Source organism: Periplaneta americana, chromosome 5 (genome assembly GCF_040183065.1).
Source record: "Periplaneta americana isolate PAMFEO1 chromosome 5, P.americana_PAMFEO1_priV1, whole genome shotgun sequence".
NCBI classification, from domain to species: domain Eukaryota; kingdom Metazoa; phylum Arthropoda; class Insecta; order Blattodea; family Blattidae; genus Periplaneta; species Periplaneta americana.
The window spans coordinates 61236309-61259309 of NC_091121.1; the positions used below are offsets into that span (position 1 = coordinate 61236309).

At 36.2% G+C, this 23001-nt stretch overlaps 1 protein-coding gene across 1 annotated transcript in view; it reads left to right on the forward strand.

Moving 5' to 3' along the window:
* The window catches only part of LOC138700418 (tyrosine-protein kinase receptor torso-like), a 154473-nt gene that overhangs the window by 71773 nt on the left and 59699 nt on the right, over positions 1–23001 (forward strand). Inside the window, exons 6-7 of the mRNA XM_069827036.1 lie at positions 7766–7895; positions 9638–9742. Coding sequence (XP_069683137.1) covers positions 7766–7895; positions 9638–9742 — 235 coding nt within the window. The remainder of the gene's footprint in view (positions 1–7765; positions 7896–9637; positions 9743–23001) is intronic.

A 23001-nucleotide genomic window follows, 5' to 3' on the forward strand; every position in this document is an offset into this window, starting at 1 on the left:
TAATAAAGTTTCAAAATTCGTCCCTTAACTCGTTGTCTCAGATTTTGTAACAACACTGAACTCTATCAATTAATCTTGAATACCATTGCAGTCCCCTTCAGCTCAACTACAATTACATTCTGTTCAGAACATTGCTGATACACACAAGGAGTTTCAGACAAGCACAAAGGTTGAAGTCCTGGAGACTGAAGTGAAATGGACGGTCAACTAATTGGTCCTCCACGACCTATCCACTTGCCTGGATATGCAGCAATTGAGATAATTTCTCTTTTCATCGCTCAAACGTCTGGAATTATCGTAAATAAACCATAATTCGACTCCCGTAGTGAGAAAAATATTCCGTATTGTTTATTTCTGTAACGTTTTGCTGTAGTTTTCTTTATCATTTTTACTTCCTTCTTGTATTATCGACTTACAATTTCGTGTAGTGTAGAGGAGGATATAATCGTTTTATTAACCCTAGAGAGGAGCACATTACGAGCCTCTGTGGTCGTGGTGATCAGCACGGAACAGAGCCACTACTGAAACAACACAGGATAACTCATGACAAGAGACATATATCCAATTCTCTGGACGAAGATAAATATCTTCCATTGCCTACGCCAGGAATCGAACCACGGAAAGCGCATACGCTATCCACATATAGCCAAAGCAGCGGACTTTGCTATAGATATATTTTTATTAACTTTCAGAAAATTATTTATTTATTTATTTATTTACTTATTTATTTATTTATTTATTTATTCATTACTACTTTATTTTCTTTTGAAATTTTACACCCTAACAATTTTGCACCCGGCACAACTTCCCCTGTTGACCCGCACACGCTACGTCACTAATCATTAGGCCTAGTTTAGTCTAGAAATAATATATGTAATTAAGGAATTAAAAACCACTTGTAGTCGCATTTTTCAACAGTAATCTCACTAGAGGTTTTGATTTATCTAGAGAAAATCAAAACTCGAGTGGGGTTTAATTGACTATCACACGATTAGAACAAAGTATATAAAGATTAGAAGAAATAAAAGTACTCTAATACAATAAAATATTAATTGACTTACTGAAATTCTATTTCACTAATGTTAGCTTCACCAAAACGTTTGAACGGAGCAGCCATTTTCAGTTGACTGTCAATGCTGTAAACAAATGACGATCGCAAATCATGTTTTATAGTATCGTAAAGAATTTCCAATTTGAAATGTTGGCAAACAAAGAAACAAATGGTAGAAAGGTGACAAAAACAGAACAAAATATATAAAGATTAGAAGGAAAAAAGTACTCTAATACAATAAAATAGATATTAATTGACTTACTAAAATTCTATTTCAATAATGTTACCTTCCTCAAAATGTTTGAACGGAGCTGCCATTTTCAGTCGACTATCTATGCAAAGCATGTTTTATAATATCGTAAAGAATTTGCAGTTTGAAATGTTGGCAAACAAAGAAACAAATGCTAGAGTAGTAATAAAAACGAATAAATGCTAGGGAAATGATAAAATTGTGCAATAAGCAGTCATGATTGGTTGAAAGACATCCTTTCGTACCGTTTTATTGGTCAAAAGTAGTATAACGTAGTAAAACTGTAATAGTCATTTTAAAATGTTTCCTCTCTATAGTGCTTATGCAATTAGGAAACTATTTCTGTTAATTTAATATTTTTATTCAAGAATCAATTTCGTTTGGTGACAAGTATAAGACAGATACTCTCAAATTGCATTGCAAGTGTCTCTGACTATTTCCTATATAGTTGCAGTTTCAACAAGTTAATCGTAGTATAGGAAAAATAAGATACTATCTGTTGCTCAACATCCGCAAGTGAATGTAAGAATTTAAATTAATATGACATTTAAAATAATTGTAATTAGGATAAATGCACTTAAAATACATCATATAGTAGCCTATTTATAATTGAAGACCTTCAAGTTGAGTGGAAAAATTTGAGAGGATATTTCAGAAGAGGATTCGATGGACAAAAAAAAAAAAAAATAAATCGTCAGAATTTCAAGGAAAAAAGAAACGTGAATAAAAGCATTTGGAGCAATTATTTCTGCGTTATTTTGTAAAAAATGAGAGAAACGTCTAGTAGTCTTCAGCTCCGAGTATTGATAATGATAACTACAAGAAAATTGAAAGGAAAGTGAGGTAACAAAGAGACCACAAAGATCTACATCCACTCCGAATTTCCGAGAAAAAGTAATTACTAAATTCCTTGAAGACTCTTTACTGAAAAAAGATGACTGTAGGCATGGAAATTATGAAAATAATGAAACTTATTGGAATATCAGTAATTATACAAACTCAAACTATCTTCCATATCTATCGCATGGGTGTTATTTTATAACCCTTTATCAACTGCTGTGGTTATCTAACGTCTGAATGATATGAAGGTGATAATGCCGGCGAAATGAGTCCAGGGTCCAGCGCCAAAAGTTACCCAACATTTGCTGTTAATGGGTTGAGGGGAAACCCCGGAAAAACCACAACGACGTAACTTGTCCCTGACCAAGATTTGAACCCAGGTCCTCTCGTTTCACGGTCAGGCATGCTAACCGTTAAGGCTGGTCCACAATAAACCGGGAACGGAAACGACAACGAGAACTAGAACGGAAATATTGTTAAAATAAATGTATTTAAATGTGAGCATCCACAATTAACTTTCACGTTTCCGTTCCCGAGTTCCGGCAAGCTTCTCGTTAATTGTGAATGCTCACATTTAAATACATTTATTTTAACAATATTTCCGTTCTTGTTCTCACTGTCGTTTCCGTTCCCGGTTTATTGTGAACCAGCCTTTACTCCACAGCGGTGCACTCTCCTACTGTTACAATACGGTAAATTTCATCTCACAATGTTACTTTCCATCTTTGACTTCAGATCATCAATCAGCGTCTACAATTCAGTTTCAACGCCTGGGATACAAGCACAGTGGAAAGACGTTACTTGAGCCAATTTTGTAATAATGTTGCTAAATGTGCAGACTAGCCTATATTTTCAAATTATTTTATTTGTTTGTTGATGTACGTGTGTTATAAATTGTGACTCTTATTTTGAAACAGTATGGAAAGAATATTTTTTTTTGCCCATTTCTTCTATGATATCGTTAAAATTTGCAGGATAACATCCTTCAATAATATAATTAAACCGACTTTTGCAAAAAGGGCATATGTTACATTTTTTTCAAAGTCGGTTTTTTTCATGGAAACTGTAACTTAATGGATGGTCAATGGAATAACAATATGAGTAAATTATAATATATATCAGTCACATTTGTAGCTAACTTCATGCAACAAGAATATCACGTTCCAGTTTTAAGTTTCCTACCTGCTATTATGTTTTTCATGAATATTTCAAAACATTAAATTTGTAACATGTGTCATTTTTGCAAAAGTTGATTCAATTATTCTATAACGTGAGGTTCCTTTGCTTTTAAATCCATAAAAAATCGTAAAATGTTCAAATTTTTATCTACATTATATGACTTGCTTAATAATGCAATAGTTTATTGAGTTGAATTTTCTATTTCTTAGGTTAGTATCACAGTCAGTCTTTACACTGCTTGTGCAGCCTCATTGACAATTAAATATTCTAATATGAAAATAGAGGTCCGGTAATCAATAATAGTAATATGCGTTACAAGAGCGGTATGTTGAAGTTTTCATGTTCGAGGAAAAGTTTGAAAAAGCGAAATGTAATTGAACTTTTTTAATTTCCGAGAGTTGAAAGAAACCATACCGTTCGTGTATCGTACATTATTTTGTGCGAAGATCGTTTATTACATACCTGAAAGAGGAATTTATAATTAGTTGCAATGAAATCTCCATCATGGTTTTTGTTCAATGACGGCAAATTTGCAAAACAAAAATATCTATCTTCAACATTGTTGCTTTAAAATGTTTTCTGTGTTTACTATACTCCAGCAGGCCGTGATATACGTCTGTCTTTTTTTTCCCCCCCAGTCTATGATGAGTCTGGAATCTTGTTGATTTTTCCACGGCTTCCTTAATGTTACTTGCATCACGAATGCAGTAACTTTAGTGGAGTTGTAGAGTTTACTTAATTTTTGCAAATATTTAAAAACAATAATTAACAGTGCAATTTAGGTGAAATTGCAGTGGTAAGTTTCTAATTTATAATTATTACTGTATTGAACGTCTCTAAAAATAATATGTTAAAAGCCTAAAACAGTAAAATCAATATGTCACTTAAGCGGTAAGAAGAGGGAAATTGTTATGTGTGTTAGGTTGGGAATACTGAATGTGGAATTTTAGACTTTCCGCGGATTGGTTTTGTGCGAAAACCAGGCAAATACGCACGATCTCGCACAAAAGTTATTACAGCCTTCTATCCTTATCCTAAAATAGTTGAAAAATGTTCTCTGTTTCTTCCAGACATCAAGCATTTTACAAACATGTCAATTTGGTAGACTCTGACTTACGGTCGAATGGATCCAAACCGTTTTTGTGTTTTCTTAAAATGAGAGCACAAATGAATCCTAGAGATTCAAAATCTCCTATATCCACTTTCACAAATTGAATAATTTTGACAGTAACTGATGGGAAATAGAGGTAATTTTCAACATAACAGCAACTTTTAACAAACATTTCGATTTAAATTCAGTGGCTTTTTTAATTAAAACTATATAAATCCTTAGAATTCATTCTTAGCAAGCAATACGTGGGCATAACTCAATTATGAACAAAATGGTATTTAGGGGGTTTTGAATCTATAGGATTAAAATGTATGTTTCTTCCATGAAATCCTGTTTGATTCCAGGTGAATAGCAACTATTTTGTTCCTAATGCGCAGTGACGAAAATTTGTAAGCAACTTCTCTAAGGCACTTTCATAATCATAAGCATGCAATTATTTAATCCACAGTGTGCCCTAGGCCTAGGTAGTAATTTGTAGTAATAGCATTAGAAGATAATGTTACCATTAGTAGCAATATTAGAATAAATAACATTTGTAGTGGTAGTGATAGTAACATTAACAGTGATAGTTGTAGAATTAGTAGTGACAGTTACAGTAACATTATTAGTGAGTCATAGGAACACTAATAATGGTAGTCGCAGTAGTATTGGTAGTGACAATAGTAGCATTAGTAGTAATTATAGTAATAGTAAAATTAGTAGTCAAAATACTGCAGTAGTAACTGTGTGAGTAGTACCATTAGCAGTAATAGCAGTAGTAACACGATTAGTACTATTATCTATGCATTTCGAACTGGCGGCTCAAGGTCACGTACAAAAGTACAAACCATGTATGCCTGACCGTTAAAACAGAGGACCCGAGTTGAAATCCTGGTTGGGACAAGTTACCTGCTTGAGGTTTTTCTGGGGTTTTCCCTCAACCCATTGAGAGCAAATGCTGGGTAGCTTTCGGCGCTGGACCCTGGACTCATTTCGCTGGCATTATCACCTTCATCTCTCTCAGATGCTAGATGACTAGGACAGTTGATAAAGAGTAGAAAATAACCAATTTAAAAAAACAATCATAGATCTGCATAAGTGGCACCGGAGCTCCCTTCCCCCGCAAGTTCTCCTTGTCTTTCGCGAAAAAGACATGACGACTTATGTGGAGAGATGAGATACAGCTTTGCTTGGCTCTTCGAATTCCGGACCCGGGACGGAACTTTGCACTTAGGCGTAGTTCAGTCATTGTGAGCTGTGTACCGTGCCATGCGATGATTTTTCAAATCAGATAAATGGCCTAGTTGTCATTCGTGAATCCGATGCTGAAAGGTGGGCCAACCTTAATCGGCTCTGACAGAACCAGGTTCCATCCTCGGACGAGTATCTGGTAAGGCCAAAGCTCTACCTATATCATATGATGAAAGAGTGATGGAACGGAGAAAAATTCTCTCCGGCGCCGGGATTTGAACCCGGGTTTTCAGCTCTACGTGCTGATGCTTTATCCACTAAGCCACGCCGGATACAACCCCGACGCCGGTTAGAATCGTCTCAGATTAAGCTCCATCTCTTGGGTTCCCTCTAGTGGCCGCCCTCTGCACTACGTCATAGATGTCTATGAACGCAGGACCGAAGTCCATACATGTGTTGAGGTGCACTCGAATGAGTCATATGATGACGCAGAATATCTGCATGGAAATATCATATGTACTTCGGTACATCAAAATATATCTACCTATATCAGCATGGAACCCCCAAGACTTTCCCCTAACCTGTTTGTAATTATTGCAAACGATAGATTAAACGAGGCGAAGGTGGAGAATGTTGTGGAATGAAAGAAGGAAACAGGAGTACCTCGAGAATAGCCTCTGTAACATCTGCTTTGTTCACCACAAATTCTATCACGATCCGGTCGGAGATCGAATCCGGGAAGCCTAGATTGAAGACCAGAGCGCCAGCGACTGAGCCAAAGACGCGGCGTGAAGTACGGCAGACCACTGCCAGATATAGACTATGTTGTACGGATTTGATGGCTGAAGATGAATACGTAGAATCGGCATAGCCTGGCAACAAAGTGGGCAAGCAACTTATTCTATCAAGAGTGCAGAAAAAGGCTACTTGTGCTGAAATTCCTAGGGATGCTCCATGTACGCCTGATAAACAGCTATTCTGTACCTACCACTCAAACCAGTAATAGTTTCAGTAGTAGTAGTAGTAGTAGTAGTAGTAGTAGTAGTAGTAGAAGTAGTAGTAGTAGTAGTAGTAGCAGTAGTAGTAGTAGTAGTACTGTTATCAGTAGCCTAGTAGTAATATTATTAGTGGTAGTTCGTCCGAAAGTAATGCCTCCAATTTTTTTGTGTTAACCTGTAACGTCTGAGCCGGATCTTAGTGGTATTGTAGTAAAGGTTGAACCTTCACGCTAATGTCATGTTAGTTTGGTTATCGTGCAACAGATAGTGGCAGCAGGGCAATCTACCAAAATGGTTCTGACATAGAGGTGCATAAGAAACACAGATGTGTTTTTTAAATCCCCACTGCCGAACAAATTGGACCTATTGACATACATCGACGATTGCTGAAGGTGTACGGAGACCATACAGTGGATGCGAGCACAGTGAGGTGATGGGTAGTGCGTTTCAACAGTGGTGAAAATGACAGTCTTTTGGGATAGGCGAGATGTGATTCTTTTGGATGTCCTGGAGCCTAGATAAATTGCCAATTCAAGACAAGAAGACGCTGGCTAAGTTCAAAGCCCGAATTCCCCAGTCAGGCCAGAGAAGAAAACGTTTCGCTTGCAACACGATAACGCCAATCTCATACAAGTTTCGCGAATATCGAGCACGTTGCAAAATTTGGCTGGATTGTCTTACCACATTCACTGTTTAGTCTGGATTTATAGCCTTTAGACTCCCATTTCTGTGAGCCTATGAAGGATGGACTAAGTGGACATTTTCCAGACAAAGATATTGTCATCGCAGCTGTAAGAAAGTGGCTTGCCTCTACTGGTTCAGATTTATACGAGCGAGGCATGCAGGCTCTTATTCATCGCTGGCAAAAGTGTATAACGAACGGTGATGACTATGTGAAGAAATAACTGTACGTAGCTGAAACCTTCCTCTATTTAACTGTGTTATCATGATCTATGTAGTTTCTATGAAAATAAATACGAGGCGTTGCTTTCGGGACCACCCTGGTAGTATTATTAGCATTACTAAGCAGTATCAGTAGTATGCCTACAGGCACTCAGCACATTTAGACCAGAAAGATGATGAATCAATTTTCTGTTTGCTGTAACAGCTTAAACGAGTTTCTTTTCAGTATGTGTAGTTTGAGAAAATGAAGGATTGGTTTTCAGACACGGAGAAGACTCACAACCGTGCATGGCTTGATGAGCGACGTGGAGTATCAGTTTCGAGTGCGCGCCTTCAGCCCAGAGGGTCAACTGGGCAGAGCTGCAACGAGCGACTGGATCTCCACTCTCAATGGTAAGAAATCCTAACTGTGGTAATTATCAGCATATTAAAATGTCTCATTTTCTAACGACTGGATAATTCTTTCGAGTACGTATTGAAGATGTTTTACAACGAGGAGGAATATTTCTATGGTGCGCGGTAGAAATGGCATAAGTCATAAATTGCACATTTTCAGTAGAGAAAAAGCAAAGATTGGAATGAGGACCAATATCATTATGATGGGCAGGAAATCTGACGCTCTATATAGTTATGGAAGAGACTGGCGTATGCCCTTTATACCATCCGAAGAAGTACATATTTTGTATTTACATGGAGGTCATAACTAAAATTTACCCTAGTCTAAACCCTAGTAATGTAGCACTTACTTCGATTATTGTGACGTTCATTAAGTGACCTAAGTTCTGAACTGTCAGACAAGTTATAACATCCGGCGATATGATCATATATCACCGTCCTTCGCAAGTCTTTCGTGGCTCCGACTGAAAGAACGTAGAACTTCATACTCTTTGTGTTTACTCTTTCGAATTCTGTACACTTCAACACCACATTAACTTTCATCTCGTTTCTCTTATCTATACTCTAACCACGACGTAGGCCTAAATACCATATCACTTATCTGTGGCACGCTAAGTATACCTCTTCATAGAACACCATCTTATTTCCCTTCTTTTACAATCTCCACCTCTCGCGACAATGGAATTCTTTGTCACACAGTATTAGGAGCTCCAAGATAATAAACATTTTTTAAAAAATAGCTTAAAGGATAACCTTCTTAGCAATTCACTCTAATTATACTGACTTTAAAGGTCACTGACTACATTGTAACTTCTTTCTTTAGACATGCATCCTGATAGCGCTGTATTTCCACAATTGTCTCAGAATGATCTCTTCCTATTATCTAACATTATTTGAAATTTATTAACATTCTATGTATGTTAGTTTAATTCTCCTACACAGCTCTTATTTCATTGTTTAATTAATAGTTCACAGTATTTTACTGTTTAATTCACAAGTAACTCTTGTATACACGTAACTTTTATCTAAATCAAATTGTTGTGTTCCTTGTAGCTTGTAAGTTCATTCATATGTACGTATACTTTTTCTGGCTGAGTGGAAGAGAAGGCCTTACAGCCTTAAATCTGCCAACTAAAATAAATAATAATAATAATTATTATTATTATTATTGCTATCACCATCATAATCATTATCATTAATGTAGTATAAAATACATAACTGTTTCATAGAAAAAAATTGATATGTTTATAAGCCAAAATCCGTAGAGAATTATATAAATTCTGCAGTGCAGTCCAGAAAATTAGCAAAAATTCCGAATCTAGTTAGAAAAAAAAATTACAACACAATTGAAAGTGAACTATTCAGCAATAAGGCAACTTAGTGGAGTATTTTGCTCACTATTCTACTACAGTGACTCCTATTACAACCATCAGAGGATCCTATATTCTCAGAATATGTGAGTTGGAGAAATATATGTCCGCAAAGAAAATTAATGGATGAGAAATAACGGGTGAATTTTGCCAGAAGTCTTCTTATTCAGGTATTTTACGTGGAATAAATCTGAAACTCTGAATCTTAGCTTTACTTCCCTTTTAAAAGAGGTTCTGGTGTTGATCCTTATCGTCCTTTTCGGTGTCTAATTTCGTGATCCTCGCTTGTAATGGGTAATATATTTATTCGGTTTACCCCTATACACCAAATAATTTTTATACAAGTAACTATTCTTACAACTGTTGCAGATACATTCACTCCAGGCCCAGTAAGTGACGTCAAATCTGTGGACACGACTTTACGACCCGATGGTCTTGGTTTGCAGACGACGATCTCGTGGCAACCGGCTTGGGGTAAGTTTCACTGTTAATAATATTTTAGTTACGTGCGCGGTGAGAAGACGAAGATTTTATACTTTATCTATTCTTTAAATACAGAGAAGGAACATTTATCCGAATGAATGTAGTATAAGAAGCACACTGATGCCCTGATCCTCTGAATTTCGGCTCGTCAGTAGCAAATGAGACCTCATCTGCAGGGGCTAGAAATGATGGTGCGCCTATCAGCGTCGGATTCACGAATGTCATCGAGCCATCCGTCGGACTTAGACAACCATCACATTAGGGCGTACAATAGGCCTAAAAAGCCTAGTGCAAGGCTCCATTGCAGATCCAGGCTTGGTGAAATCAATCAATCAATCAAACCTAGCGCCACATTTACTCTCTCAATAATAAAGAATTTGATTTGTCTTTACGAGGGCTTGATCCAGGACGGGTCCGTACACTTGGGCACATTTTGGCCCATTATGCCTCTATATATATATATATATATATATATATATATATATATATATATATATATATATATATATAATTGTCCCAGTCCGACAGATGGCCTAAGTGGTATTTGTGAATCCGACGCTGACAGGTTGGCCATCCTGTCTCATCCCTTGTTAGAGCCACGTCCCATTTCGCGGACAACTTGCTTGATAAACTGCAGTGACTCGGAGCCCAAGCCCTTTCTGGCCAGCTGACACTGACAGGTTGGCCATCCTGCCTCAGTCCCTGATAGAGATAGGTTCTATTTCGCGGACGAGTAGCCTGATAAGCTGCAAGGACATCCAAGCCATTCCTGATTATCCAACGCTAATAGATGGGCCATCCTGATAACGATAGGTCCCATCCGCATACGAATAGCCTAATAAGACCCAGGAGTCGGGAGCCTTAAGCCCTTCCTATAGAAGCATCGAAAATCCGTACTACTCCCAAGGCTTCACTTCAGCCTATTTTTCTCTCTGCAACATCTGCTTTGTCCACTACATATTTCATCACGACCTGGCATGAATCGAACACGGGCTGCTGGATGTAAGACCAGCGCGCTAGCACTATAGCCATAGACGTGGTTGTGATATTGGGGTTAATGTGGCTTGCTTTAGCATTTCAAGGGCCGGAATCTTGCATTTAGACTCATTTTGTACGTTTTATGTGCAATGATTGTCAAAGTCCGACAAAGTGAAGGTGGTCTGAGTGGTATTCGTGAATCCGATGCTAACAAGTGGGTAATCCTGCCTCAATGCTGATAAGTCTCTAGGGACCGGAGTTCCTCATCGGAAAACTTCATTCCAGTATATGACAGATGAAATGAGAGGACGGTGTAGAGTGGCGCCTTTACTAACCTGTAAAATGTATATACAGTACAATAATTTGTGCATCTACTAATATCGCGCATATCCAGTTAAAGTACAATAAGCTAAAGATGGTATATTATATATCATGACCGAAAAGAAAAGTGTAACTCACATGTACCGTTTTTATTGCCTTCCGTGAACGTAAAACACAAGTTGGAGTCACGAGATTCACTTTCACAGATATTACAAACACAGACAACACAGATCTGATGTAGTTCAAATTTTTTCCACTATGAACAGTGCTCGCAATAGCTACTTTTCTTAAAAGTGTCGAGATCTCCCTGAACGACTCTATACGTTTTTTTTCTTCTTCAGATCCCCGTAAAAACGTATAAATGAAGTGTTTTTGTTGTATTTACAACTATTGTTGTTAGGTCTTGAAAGTTAGAATTCTCACATAGAAACTTGTTGCTAGGGAAACCATTCTTCATATCATAAAACTATACTGAAATAGACCCATTACAGTGCACTTATTTTTGCTTAGTTACCATTACAATATATTTTTAAGAAGGATTTGAAATAATATTGCTCTAAATTTTCAAAGCGAAATAAATTGAATTTGCAATTTTAAAAGTATGATCATGAAAAAATGTTGTACAGTACACGTTTACGAAATGTATTACAAAATATTGGTAATTAAAAAACTCGCTCTGCTCGTTTTTCAAACTTTTCCTTGATTTTGTAAAAAGTACTTCCCAACCTTGTATCGTAATATACGTATTATTTACTGTACTTAGGTTAAATGCTTATAACGAAATATGAATCTCTTCTGTCACATTTTGTGGCTGGAACGTGATTTACCTTGTTTAAGCAGTTATTGACGTCCGTACTGTATATACGTATGCGGGCTCTTTTCTGCCTTGTAGTTCTTCAATAAAGAACATTCCTATAGATTCTTGTTGGGGGAAAAATACTTCAAAATAGAATTTCTTAGAATGCAGGAGCAACCGTAGTACTTCAATGCCAACCGCATGGAAACATTATGAAGGCTTCTTTTTAATGTTATTCTTACGTCACAAAACATTACCATATAGTTTTAAGAAGCTACGAATTGTTTGTCTCCGTATTTTCTGTATGAAATGTTGTGAATTTCAAAATATAAAAGCGAACTGAATATACACCGAGTGCAGTATAATATTGTACAATTTTACAGAATGATTCAAGGCTGTGTCCGTACGTCCTAATTATCACGATCGAAATACTTAGTCTCCTGCCACTGTTGTTGTTCAGTCAACTGTCTGAACCTCATAAGTGATACCAACAAGGCATCACTTATGAGGCAACTAGGTCAGGAGATAATTGGGCAGGGTGACCAGTTTCTTCCCCCTTTCATTATATACATCGCCGATTAGTTACATATTGTATTCTATTTATTTACATTTCATGGTATTCGTACATCGCTTCACAGCTAGAATATGTAACACGTCAAAAAATCTTAATAGTACTATAAAGTCTTAATTATAGTCACAGTCTAGTTGAAATATATATAGAAAAGTTTTACAATTTAGTCTACTAGTAGCCTACAATACAAAGGCTTAGTATCAATACTTAATACACAACAGAAATATTCATGAACCGTTGTTGAATGGCATGAATTCACCCACAGAATAGAAGGCGTGAGAAATAACGTACTTCTTTAATTTGATCCTAAATAATCTTATGTTTTGAGTATGATTTTCTATATCCATAGGGAAGCTATTAAATATGCTTACTGCCATATAACGCACTCCATTTTGATAACACGATAGACTTGCCGATGGAGTATGAAAGTCGTTTTTGTACGAGTATTTATAATATGAACTGTTGAATTAGTTACAAAGTTTTCACGATTACATACGAGAAAGATTATTAATGAAAAAATATGCTGACAAGCATGAGCATTATTTGTTGTTTTTTAAATAGTCGTATCACACCAACCTATGTATATGAATTATTAAAAATTTATCGAACCACGTATATTTTCCGGTACGAGATACCCCCAGGCATCTTTTGTCTGGATGACATGAAAATATCCACTTTTTATCGCGTGTGACGATTCTTTTTCAAAATTGAATAAAAGTATCAGAGTAGTTGATGGCAGATATGAACCAGTGGTTCGTCTTGTGCACTCGAATCCACTTGCACCGCGAAAGTAACAAGTGACTTTCAATGTGCAAACTTACGTTTCTTCTTCCGACCCTGCAGTCAGCTCGTTATGCTGCTCACTCCCTCCCCGTATGTTGTAGCTGGGTCATTCCATAGAAAATTTTAAGAATATGCCAGCAATGTCATGAATTTTTTTTGGGGCTTTTAATATAATAATGATATTATGAAAATAAATTAAACTGCCAACTATAACCGCCATATCATTAATATTTTAGTCATACGGATGACTGAAAAATGGGTGGCAGTTACATGTTATCCATCATTTAAAATATTCTAGACACCTTATATGAAGTGTCATCGAAACTAAACAGACGCCATTGTAAACCTGAATAACCATATTTCAATACCTTAAAGACTAATCCGAATAATATTAAGGCATGCTCATAAAAACACCTCATTGAATGAAAGAAATAGTTGTATATTCGAATGCAACAAATTAAATTCATGCGAATTTCATTTGTGTTAAAGAAAATCTTTTTCCTAATCCATCTCCCAAGTTTTATGACTTTATCTAAAAAGCCTGTGAATAACTAAATTAATAAAATTATTAATTTTTGTTCCGATGGTTGAAAATCGCTTACTATGTGTGGCGGTTGCAGCGTTCGCGAGACTTCGTAACGATGAGTAATCTCAAAAGTCCGTCTCCCTGACCTTGATCGCGCAACATTCTGTATGACGGGAAAGCCTATCTGCTGAGCTCCTTTGTTTTGGTGAGTTATTTTTATTAAAAAATGACATGATATTTAAATTAACATTCTGAAATTTTCACAGTGGAATCAATATACCCTTAAGAATTAAACACGTGTTTTTTCGTCTGTAAAAATGAATTCCATTTTGTGTTTTATATATTTATAATTATTTTACGGTGAGTAATTATTAAAAAATATATAGGTATATATTTTTTTCATTTCAAGGACATTTATACACAAGGCTCTCCTTTTTCGAATTGCATTGAAATCATTTTTCTATCATCCTTTACATAGTAAGAAAAATTTCAATGAATGAAACCGTGTTCTTTGTTAAACCAATATTTTAAATTCTGATTGCTGCCAAACTATGAAAGATATAAATATAGTATTGCTTGAAATTCATATTTAGAACATACAAAATAACCTACTACAATATTTTTAACTTTTGAGACATCATGGTTCAAAAACATATATATATATATTGCATGGAATGACCCAGCTAATAAGTTGCGTCCATTTTCGGCTTCCCGCTTCAAAATTTTATAGAGCTCCTTCAGTGGAGCAGCGATAACCGAAGTGAGACAAGTGGCCAACAGGCTTGGAGCTGACATATTCAGTTTTTCACAGCCCCAACTCCCTTGCGAGAACGTGTTTTCGCGTATCTTTAAAGTTCTCCTCCCATTTCCCTCTCTCTCTTTCAATCATTCGTTCGTTTGTTCGTTCGTTCGTTCATTCATTCATTCAAATCGATACATAATAGTTTTTATGTAGTTCCTAACAGATGGCAGTGACATATTCTTCCGATCTCTGCTTCCGATTTTGAACTTCTTTTTTCTTCGATTAATTACTAGACTAGACTATAATAAATTTCTGGCTGGCATTTAAAAAAGTTCATGTAATGAACGCACGCCGATAAAATTTCGAATCATACCAGGTTGCAATAGTACAATATTTCTTTAAATCTGGTTATCCTAAATTATTTACATTAACTTTGCAGAAATGCATATATAGGTTTACATATAAAGTAGCTATATGATAGTTGCAGTAATTTGTAATATTAATTTTCGGCTGCCTCTGTGAGTCAAGTGCTAACGCGCTCGTCTTCCATCCAGATGGCCCAGGCTCGGTCGCGATGGAATTTGTGATCGACAAAGCAGACGTTGTAGATGGTTTTTGTTGGGGCACTCCTGTTCCCCTCTATCATTCCACCAACACTCTCCATCTCCCTCTTATTTCATCTATTATCTGTAATAATATAAAAAGACTGGAGTGAAGTCTTGGGGTGGTATAGGTTTCAAATGTGATATAGTTAGAGTTTGGGGCTTCCACTCCTGGAGCTTATCAGGTTACTATGTGTGGATGGAACCTGGCTCTATTAGGGGCTGAAGCTGGGTGGTCTACCTGTCAGTATGGGATTTACTAATGCCACCAGGCCACTTTTCGGACTTGGACAATCATCGTAGACACTCGTACAGGACGCACAATGGGTCAATGCGAGCCTAAATACGAGGATTCGTTCTGGATCCGCCCTCGAAAAGCCAAGTCAAATCAAGTTATTGAGTTTTTATGCTGGAAATACTTCCTTGTTTGCAGCATGGTAATACAAATCATAACTTATGAGATGTTCTTGGAAAAGTGACAAATCTCTATTACGTTAATGAATAATTCAGCCGTTCAGATCAAAAGTGGTGCAAGTCAAAATTGGGTAATGAGGTTTAAAGTAAAAATTCTCTAAAATACAGCGCAAAGTAGCAATTAATATCGCTTTCTTGCTATCCACAGACTACTAATAGTTTAAATAAATTGAATATTAATTGCTACTTTGCGCTGTATTTTACAGAATGTTTACTTTAACCCTCATCACCCATTTTTACTTACACCACTTCTGCTCTGAACGGCTCAATTACTGTTAATTTTCCATATCAACAGAACCGTACCTCAAGGAATTATTTTTTTATACATCAATGTTCGATATTGATACAAATGATTGTAGAAGGTCGACTAAGAACGAATATTTTTCATCTTTGAAGGTCTGAATATAATAGTCTCTAAGTTTTCTTTGTAACAAAAGATCCGTTGAAGGCCTTGTGAATTCCTTTCTTTCTCCTCTTACATTCGAGGAAGAAGACATACTGCATTTCAAGAAGGCAACCTCATTAGCATCACGTAGCCAGACAAAACTCTGTCACAAGTTATAAGTTCCTAAATAAAAAAACTGAACTTATAAATATGTCGTGTTGTCTGAAGTGCCATGCCCTAGACCAGGGATGTCAAGGTTACCTACTGGTGGCTCGCTACTACCCCATCATTACACCCCTTGGTCTGGAACTGAAATACCTATTCCGCTTTCAGTAGGCCTATTTGTACTCGTACAGCAATATGAGGTACTGTTAAATATTTTGATACTGACTGGGAAAGCTGTTCTATATGAGAATTTTGGTACGTAAATTAAGTTTCAAATACTAGAAGCAAATAAATATACAGTCAGTAAAAAATGTCTCCATACAGCAGGCTCACATATTAACATTTCTGAAAAAATCTGATTAAATATATAGTAAAAAACATAAATTTTATTTTTACGTGAAATATAGTCAGTTTACGGTTAATATTTACAGAAAACAACGCAGTTACCTCTGTACATTTTCTTGTAAACACTACACAACACAGCTCAAAACTAAAGGAGAGTAAACAAAGTCTCCGTACGGACAGCACTGGTACAAGAGAACCTGTGTTTGTTGTTCAGAAAGCTACAGAGTCAGTATAGAGTTGCCGGTGACTGTAGTAAGTAAGACGCAGTAAAACGTGAGGACTACAATGGAAATATCAATACCAATTAGAGAGTTAATTGTTACGTTGAGAAAGGAGGGACAGTCGATAAAAAATAGCAGAAAATGTAAAAAAAACCCTCTTCTGTATATTATGAGTTTGAAAGGTACAATAACACACATTAACTGGTTAGTAAACGTCGATCAGGAAGATCCAAGAAACTGGAATCCAACCATAGACGGGCAGTATTGAGCTCCGTCAGAGAAAATCCAAAGATAATTGCACAGAGACTGACGGCCATGGTTAAAGAAAATTATGAGATAGAGGTGGTATCTCAGACTATACAAAATTTCATAAAAGAAGAAGGTTGCCATGGCCGAGTTGCCCGAAAGAAGCTCTATGTGAGCAACGTCAACAAGCAGGAGAGATGGCTTTCGCAAGGGAGCATGTTAACAAACCGCAGGACTTCTGGAGTTCAGTCATCATCTTCAGTGATTCGGATGGCAGGACAATGGTATGAAGAAAGCCAAGTGAACAATTATACAGCAAGAATTTTTGCCCTACTGTAAAACATGGAGGAGGAAGTGTTTTTATTTGGTGTGCATGAGTGCTGCAGATTTAGGAACTTTGGTTTTTGTGGATGGGATATCGGACTGAATACAATATTTGAACATCCTGAAGGAAAACCTACACGACAATGCTGAAAAACTCAACATCAGTGAGACATTTATCTTTCATCAAGACAATGATCCTAAACACATTGCCTCAAATGTGAAGCTCTGGTTATTGCACAATACAAAGAAACGGCTCCATACTCCTCTCCAATCCCCCGACATGACCGCCATAGAACATTTATGAGATGAAATGAAACGAAGGCTGAAAAAACACAAGATAAGAAGCAAGCAACAATTGAGGGAAAAATTCTAGAAGAATAGGACAACACTGAGCAAGAGAAAACAAGAAAACTAATACAAACAATGCCTAAACGCATGAGCGATGCAGTAAAAACAAAAGAAGGTCCAACTGATCACTCAATGAAGAGTGGTTGGTGATTTGAATGCATATAAACTGTAGTGTACGGAGAGTTTTTTATTGTTTTTAGTTTTCAATTTCATTTAACGTAATTTACAAGTTTGTTTATTTATTTTTCAAATTATTGTATATAATTCCGTTAGTGTGCATAAGGATAATCTATACAAACGGAATAGCACGTTTTTGTTTTATTATGTATACATTATCATGTAAAAGAGAGTAAATTGGTATGTTGTACGGAGACATTTTTACTGACTGTAGTATAAAGAATCATTATGATCAAGGCTAGAATTTATAGGCGCTAAAATGGCTAATTATAATTATGGACTGAACTTATCAAAATATGAACTAAGAATTTTATAAAGGTGACCCAAATAACGCAAATAAAGTTGTTTATCATGAATGATTTTCATGCTATCAAATTATACAAAAAATTGAAGAGCTTATTTCGTAGACATAACAAGCCATAGAACATAAATTTAAAATTACGAAGTTTGATATTAAAATTTTTTACAATAATTAAAATAAAGCAAAGTCTACTTTGAACATTTCATGGAAAAAAAAGAACAAAATCTTCGAAATTCTGATTCTGGTAAAGTAAATTTTAAATATTAAATGACAAGAATTTCAACACCATAAAATTAACATGGAAATAAAATGTTAAAATTTGTAGAGATAAATGAGTTTTCCTCAAATATGTCAAACATGCACCACACAAGTAAATATTGCCTAATTTGGAGAAAAAAATATGTTTTATATCAATTCAAATACTATTATTCGGAAATATATTATAAAATTTTAATGACAGTGGGTCAAAGAAATAAATATTCACATATAAGTACTAGCTCTGATTGTGATCTAAAATATAAATATGATATGAACACGTGGTAGGCGAGAAAGTATTGATTTGTTAATGCGTTTTAAAGAGCTTTCTCAGTAATAAATACTTAATTATATTAAGCATCTCGTAAAAATGTAAATGTTTCATTTTTTAAACCTTGGTAATTTAACACCTATTAATTACTACGGTTGCTGACAAAAATTAATAGACTAATACTGATATCTGATCGACTGTTGATGGGCATTTTCTTTTCTGTAACTATTAAGAAATCAACAAAGGACAAATTTAAGTGATATTAATTTGAAAAATAGTCTACACATTTTCGTATCTGATATAAAACCTGATCTGATCAATATAGAAGAAATTCAGGAAGTAAAAAGAGGAATTCAGAGCCACACATCCACCGCACAATACATAACGTAACCAGGTTCTATTCCCGTGCAGTACCACCAGTGCCATCCATGCCACAGCGGTTCGCTGGTGGCAGTGACCTTGAAATGCCTGCCCTAGACCAAGGGCGGGTACAACTTCTTTCAGCCTCGAGTTCTATTGGAAATCCACCCCGCACGCCAGCCATCATGGCTGCATGTTCACGTGTGACACAGCAAGAAGTGTACGAACGAGTTCTATATGAACGCGTGATCAAAATGAATGTGGGCCTACTCCAGTGACGTATACTGGTTTAAGGGTCTGGGCTACCACTGACCCTATTATTATACAAAATATATTTTAAAAACCCTATAATAAAATTCCTTACCTATTTATATGTGAATTATATGTGATTGGGACGAAAATACTTTGATGACTTCGTCATTGAAATTACAGTTGGGCCTCTTGCGAAGTTTCTGTAGAAATGACTTTTCAATGGACATCAGTGCCAAGCCGGATAAACGTTCTTGTGTATGAGTTGATCTACAGTAGGATTTTATTCTCTTCAACGCAGAAAATGTTCTTTCTACCGATGCTGACGTAGCTGGTATTGTCACAATTAATGTTGCCAATTTAAGGACTTCAGGAATAACTTGGTTCAGCTGGTTTTCATATATGGCAGATAATATTTCATGGATAGGTTTGTTCGAAAAATCAAAGACTTCTGCTGAATATATTACACTTAATTCATTTTTCAAACGTACTTGATCAAAGTGACTGTTATAGGACTGAAATAATTTGTTTAGTGCCTCATTCGGGAAGTTTTCTCTATAAGCAGAACATTTTTGAGAATCTAGAAGATGTGTGAACTGAAGCTTTCCATAATCAGAAAATCTGTCAGTAATTTCCATGTGCATACGATCTAGTATGCTGTAGTACAGCTGCCTGTATTTCAATTCATCATCTCCTTTTCTTCGCTTTAATGGTGGTTCCATTGTATTGTCTGAAGAATTTTCATTTTCCATATTACTCCATATGGACGGAAACCCACTACGTCTGAACTCGGATATAGTATGTTTTAACTTTGATACCTCTTGCAAGCAGTATGCTATGTCTAGACTTTTTGTCTGAAGAATATTGTAGAGCACATCTGTATGTGCGAACACTCTAGCACAGACTTCAAGAAGAAATATATTATGAAACTGTGTGAAAAAATATAAATATCCTTGAGCCTGCACAATTACATCGTCATCCCAGTTTTCTTCAGAGTCATTACAAATGATATTTTCAAAGAAAACAGTTAGTTGTTCTCTGTATTCCTTTACTGTATTTACAAGCCGAGATGTAAAATTCCATCTAGTTGGTGCTACTTTTGGGAGTTTCTTTTTCATAAATTCCTTGAGTTTTTCTGATCTTTTAGGAGATTATGAGAAAAATGCAGCTAAACCCGACAGTGTTTTGAAAAAAATGCGGCATTCTGCAATGGTTAAAGTAGTTTGTTGCAAAACTAAATTGAGAACATGGCTATAACAATGGACAAATAGTGCTTGAAGATACTTTTCTTGAACTTTTGTTTTTAAGCCATTAATATTTCCCGCCATAACTGAAGCACCATCGTATGACTGTGCAATTAACTTATTGCCGACATTGTATTCTGCTATAACACCTTCCACATGCTGAAACAAAGCAGCAGCAGTTTTGCCCGAACTGACATTTGTGAATCCTATAAACCGTTCTTGAACATGGGCAGTACTGTCGACGTATCTTAAAACAGTGGACAATTGACTCTGATTAGAGCAGTCACTTGTTTCATCAACAACATTGGCCACAAAAGGTGCTTCTTCTATTTCAGATTTTATGTTCTTTATCATAACCCCACTTATAGCAAATATTAAGTCATTCTGAATTGCGGGAGAAGTACCACGGAATACTGTTGAACTCTCAAGATGATTGGCCAGTAAATGGTCAAATTCACTTAAGGAACTTAAATATTCAATATAATTTCCTCTATTGTCTGATTCCACACTCTCATTATGACCCCGAAAAGCCAATTATTGTTTTCCTAGAAAGCAGACTGCGTTAATAAGACGCAGTAAAATCTCCCGATTTTTTTTCACAAGAGCATTGTGTTGGTTGATGTGTAGAACGTTTTGCTTATCTAGCTGTAAATCAATTCTTGTCTTCCCAAAGTTTGCAAAGTTCATGCTACTATAAATATGAGCTTTTGATTTGTCGTGTTTTAGGACTGCCGTTCGAAGGGAGTTCATATTAGAAAACCCCTCTTTTGACCACACATTAGTTTCGCGGCTAAATAACAAACATGGCCAGCAAAATAGTTTAGACAGTTTAGAACTACCACACAACCAATTCCACTTACCATATGATGTTGAAGTGAAATGGCGTGTGTACTCACGCTGTTTTTCTTTTACGTCCATGGACAAATTTAACTCAGGAGTTGGTCTTTCCATTTTCACAATTTCAACTTTCTCGTTGTATGTACGACGGTTAAAAGGCACTTTTAATAAACCTTCTATTACACAGTCATTTTCAACACAAACCTCTCCAGAAACTTGTTCTGCCATATTTTTCACAATATCACTTAATTGGGAAATTAAAAACTTAATAATTCACAATTAATATAACTCTCAGACACTCGAACAAATCACACATTTAAAATACTGCACTGCAAGAACACAATCACATTAATGAGCTAGCGTACTAAGCATATTGTTGCTTCGCGCCTTCCAAGAAACCGATCACGAGAGAGGCAACTCACCCGTCTACACTGCACGATGGAAACAGAAGAGAGCGGGGGGACGGGCAGTCGTGAGACGTGAGCGGAACGGTCACAGGCTACCCTTCGTAGCAGCGGTTTCTCCAGTTATGCCGCCTTGACAACTTGTTTCTTTTCGAGAGCAGAGAGCGCATATAAATCTAACAATTACTTTAATTTTAATTACTGTGGTAAAACTAATACGGCAATACAAAGTTATTACATTATGTTATATTATAAACTTTTTCTTTTGTAATTTCCTTGGCTACCGCCAGTAGCCCCGGTAGTCCGCAAAATACGCCCCTGGCCTACTTATTCTCATAACTGAAATATTATACTTCTAAACTGCAATACTGATTACGAAGTAAACACTTATGAATAATAAATAAATAATATTATGCATATTATGCTTAACTATCGACATATTACCTCATAAGTGTAACTTTAATGTCGTCTACATCTGATATCTTCTCCCCCGAACTCTTCTCCCTTTCACCATTCCTTCCAGTGCGTCCTTCAGTAGGCAGTTTCTTCTCAGCCAATCACTCAACCAATTCCTTTTCCTCTTCCTGATCAGTTTCAGCATCATTTTTTCTTCACCCACTCTTTCCAACACCGCTTCACTTCTTATTCTGTCTGTCCATTTCACACGCTCCATTCTCCTCCATATCTACATTTCAAATGCTTCTATTCGCTTCTCTTCACTTCGTCGTAATGTCCATGTATCTGGCCCGTACAATGCCACATTCCACATAAAGTTCTTTCTCCAGAGGTCCGCAGAAGACACTCCTTTTTCTATTAAAAAGCTTCCTTTGCCATTACTATCCTCCTTTTGACTTCCTGGCAGCAGCACTTGTTACTGCTTACAGTACACCCCAAGTATTTGAAGCTGTCCACTTGCTCCTCTGCCTCATTTAGTATTCGCACGTTTAACTTCTTTAATTTTCTTCCGATAACCAAGGTCTTTGTCTTGTTTGCATTTATTCATCACATACTGCTCACAGCTGTCATTTACCTCCAACGACGACTTGTGAATTCGAAAAAATCTCTTTATTTGTCACCATAAACACAATATTGTATTATTATTATTATTATTATTATTATTATTATTATTATTATTATTATTATTACCTATTTGTCTACACAAAGTTTAATTTTAGACTAATAATAATTTTTCTCGGGTTTCCTGAAAATTTTTGTAAATCTTTCTTCTCAACGTTCTTCCAATTTTCTTTAACAAAATTTCGATGCACGCTCATCAGTCATATTCCGGTCAGTCTTTTCTCTTCTCTTCAGCGAGATCTCTTCAC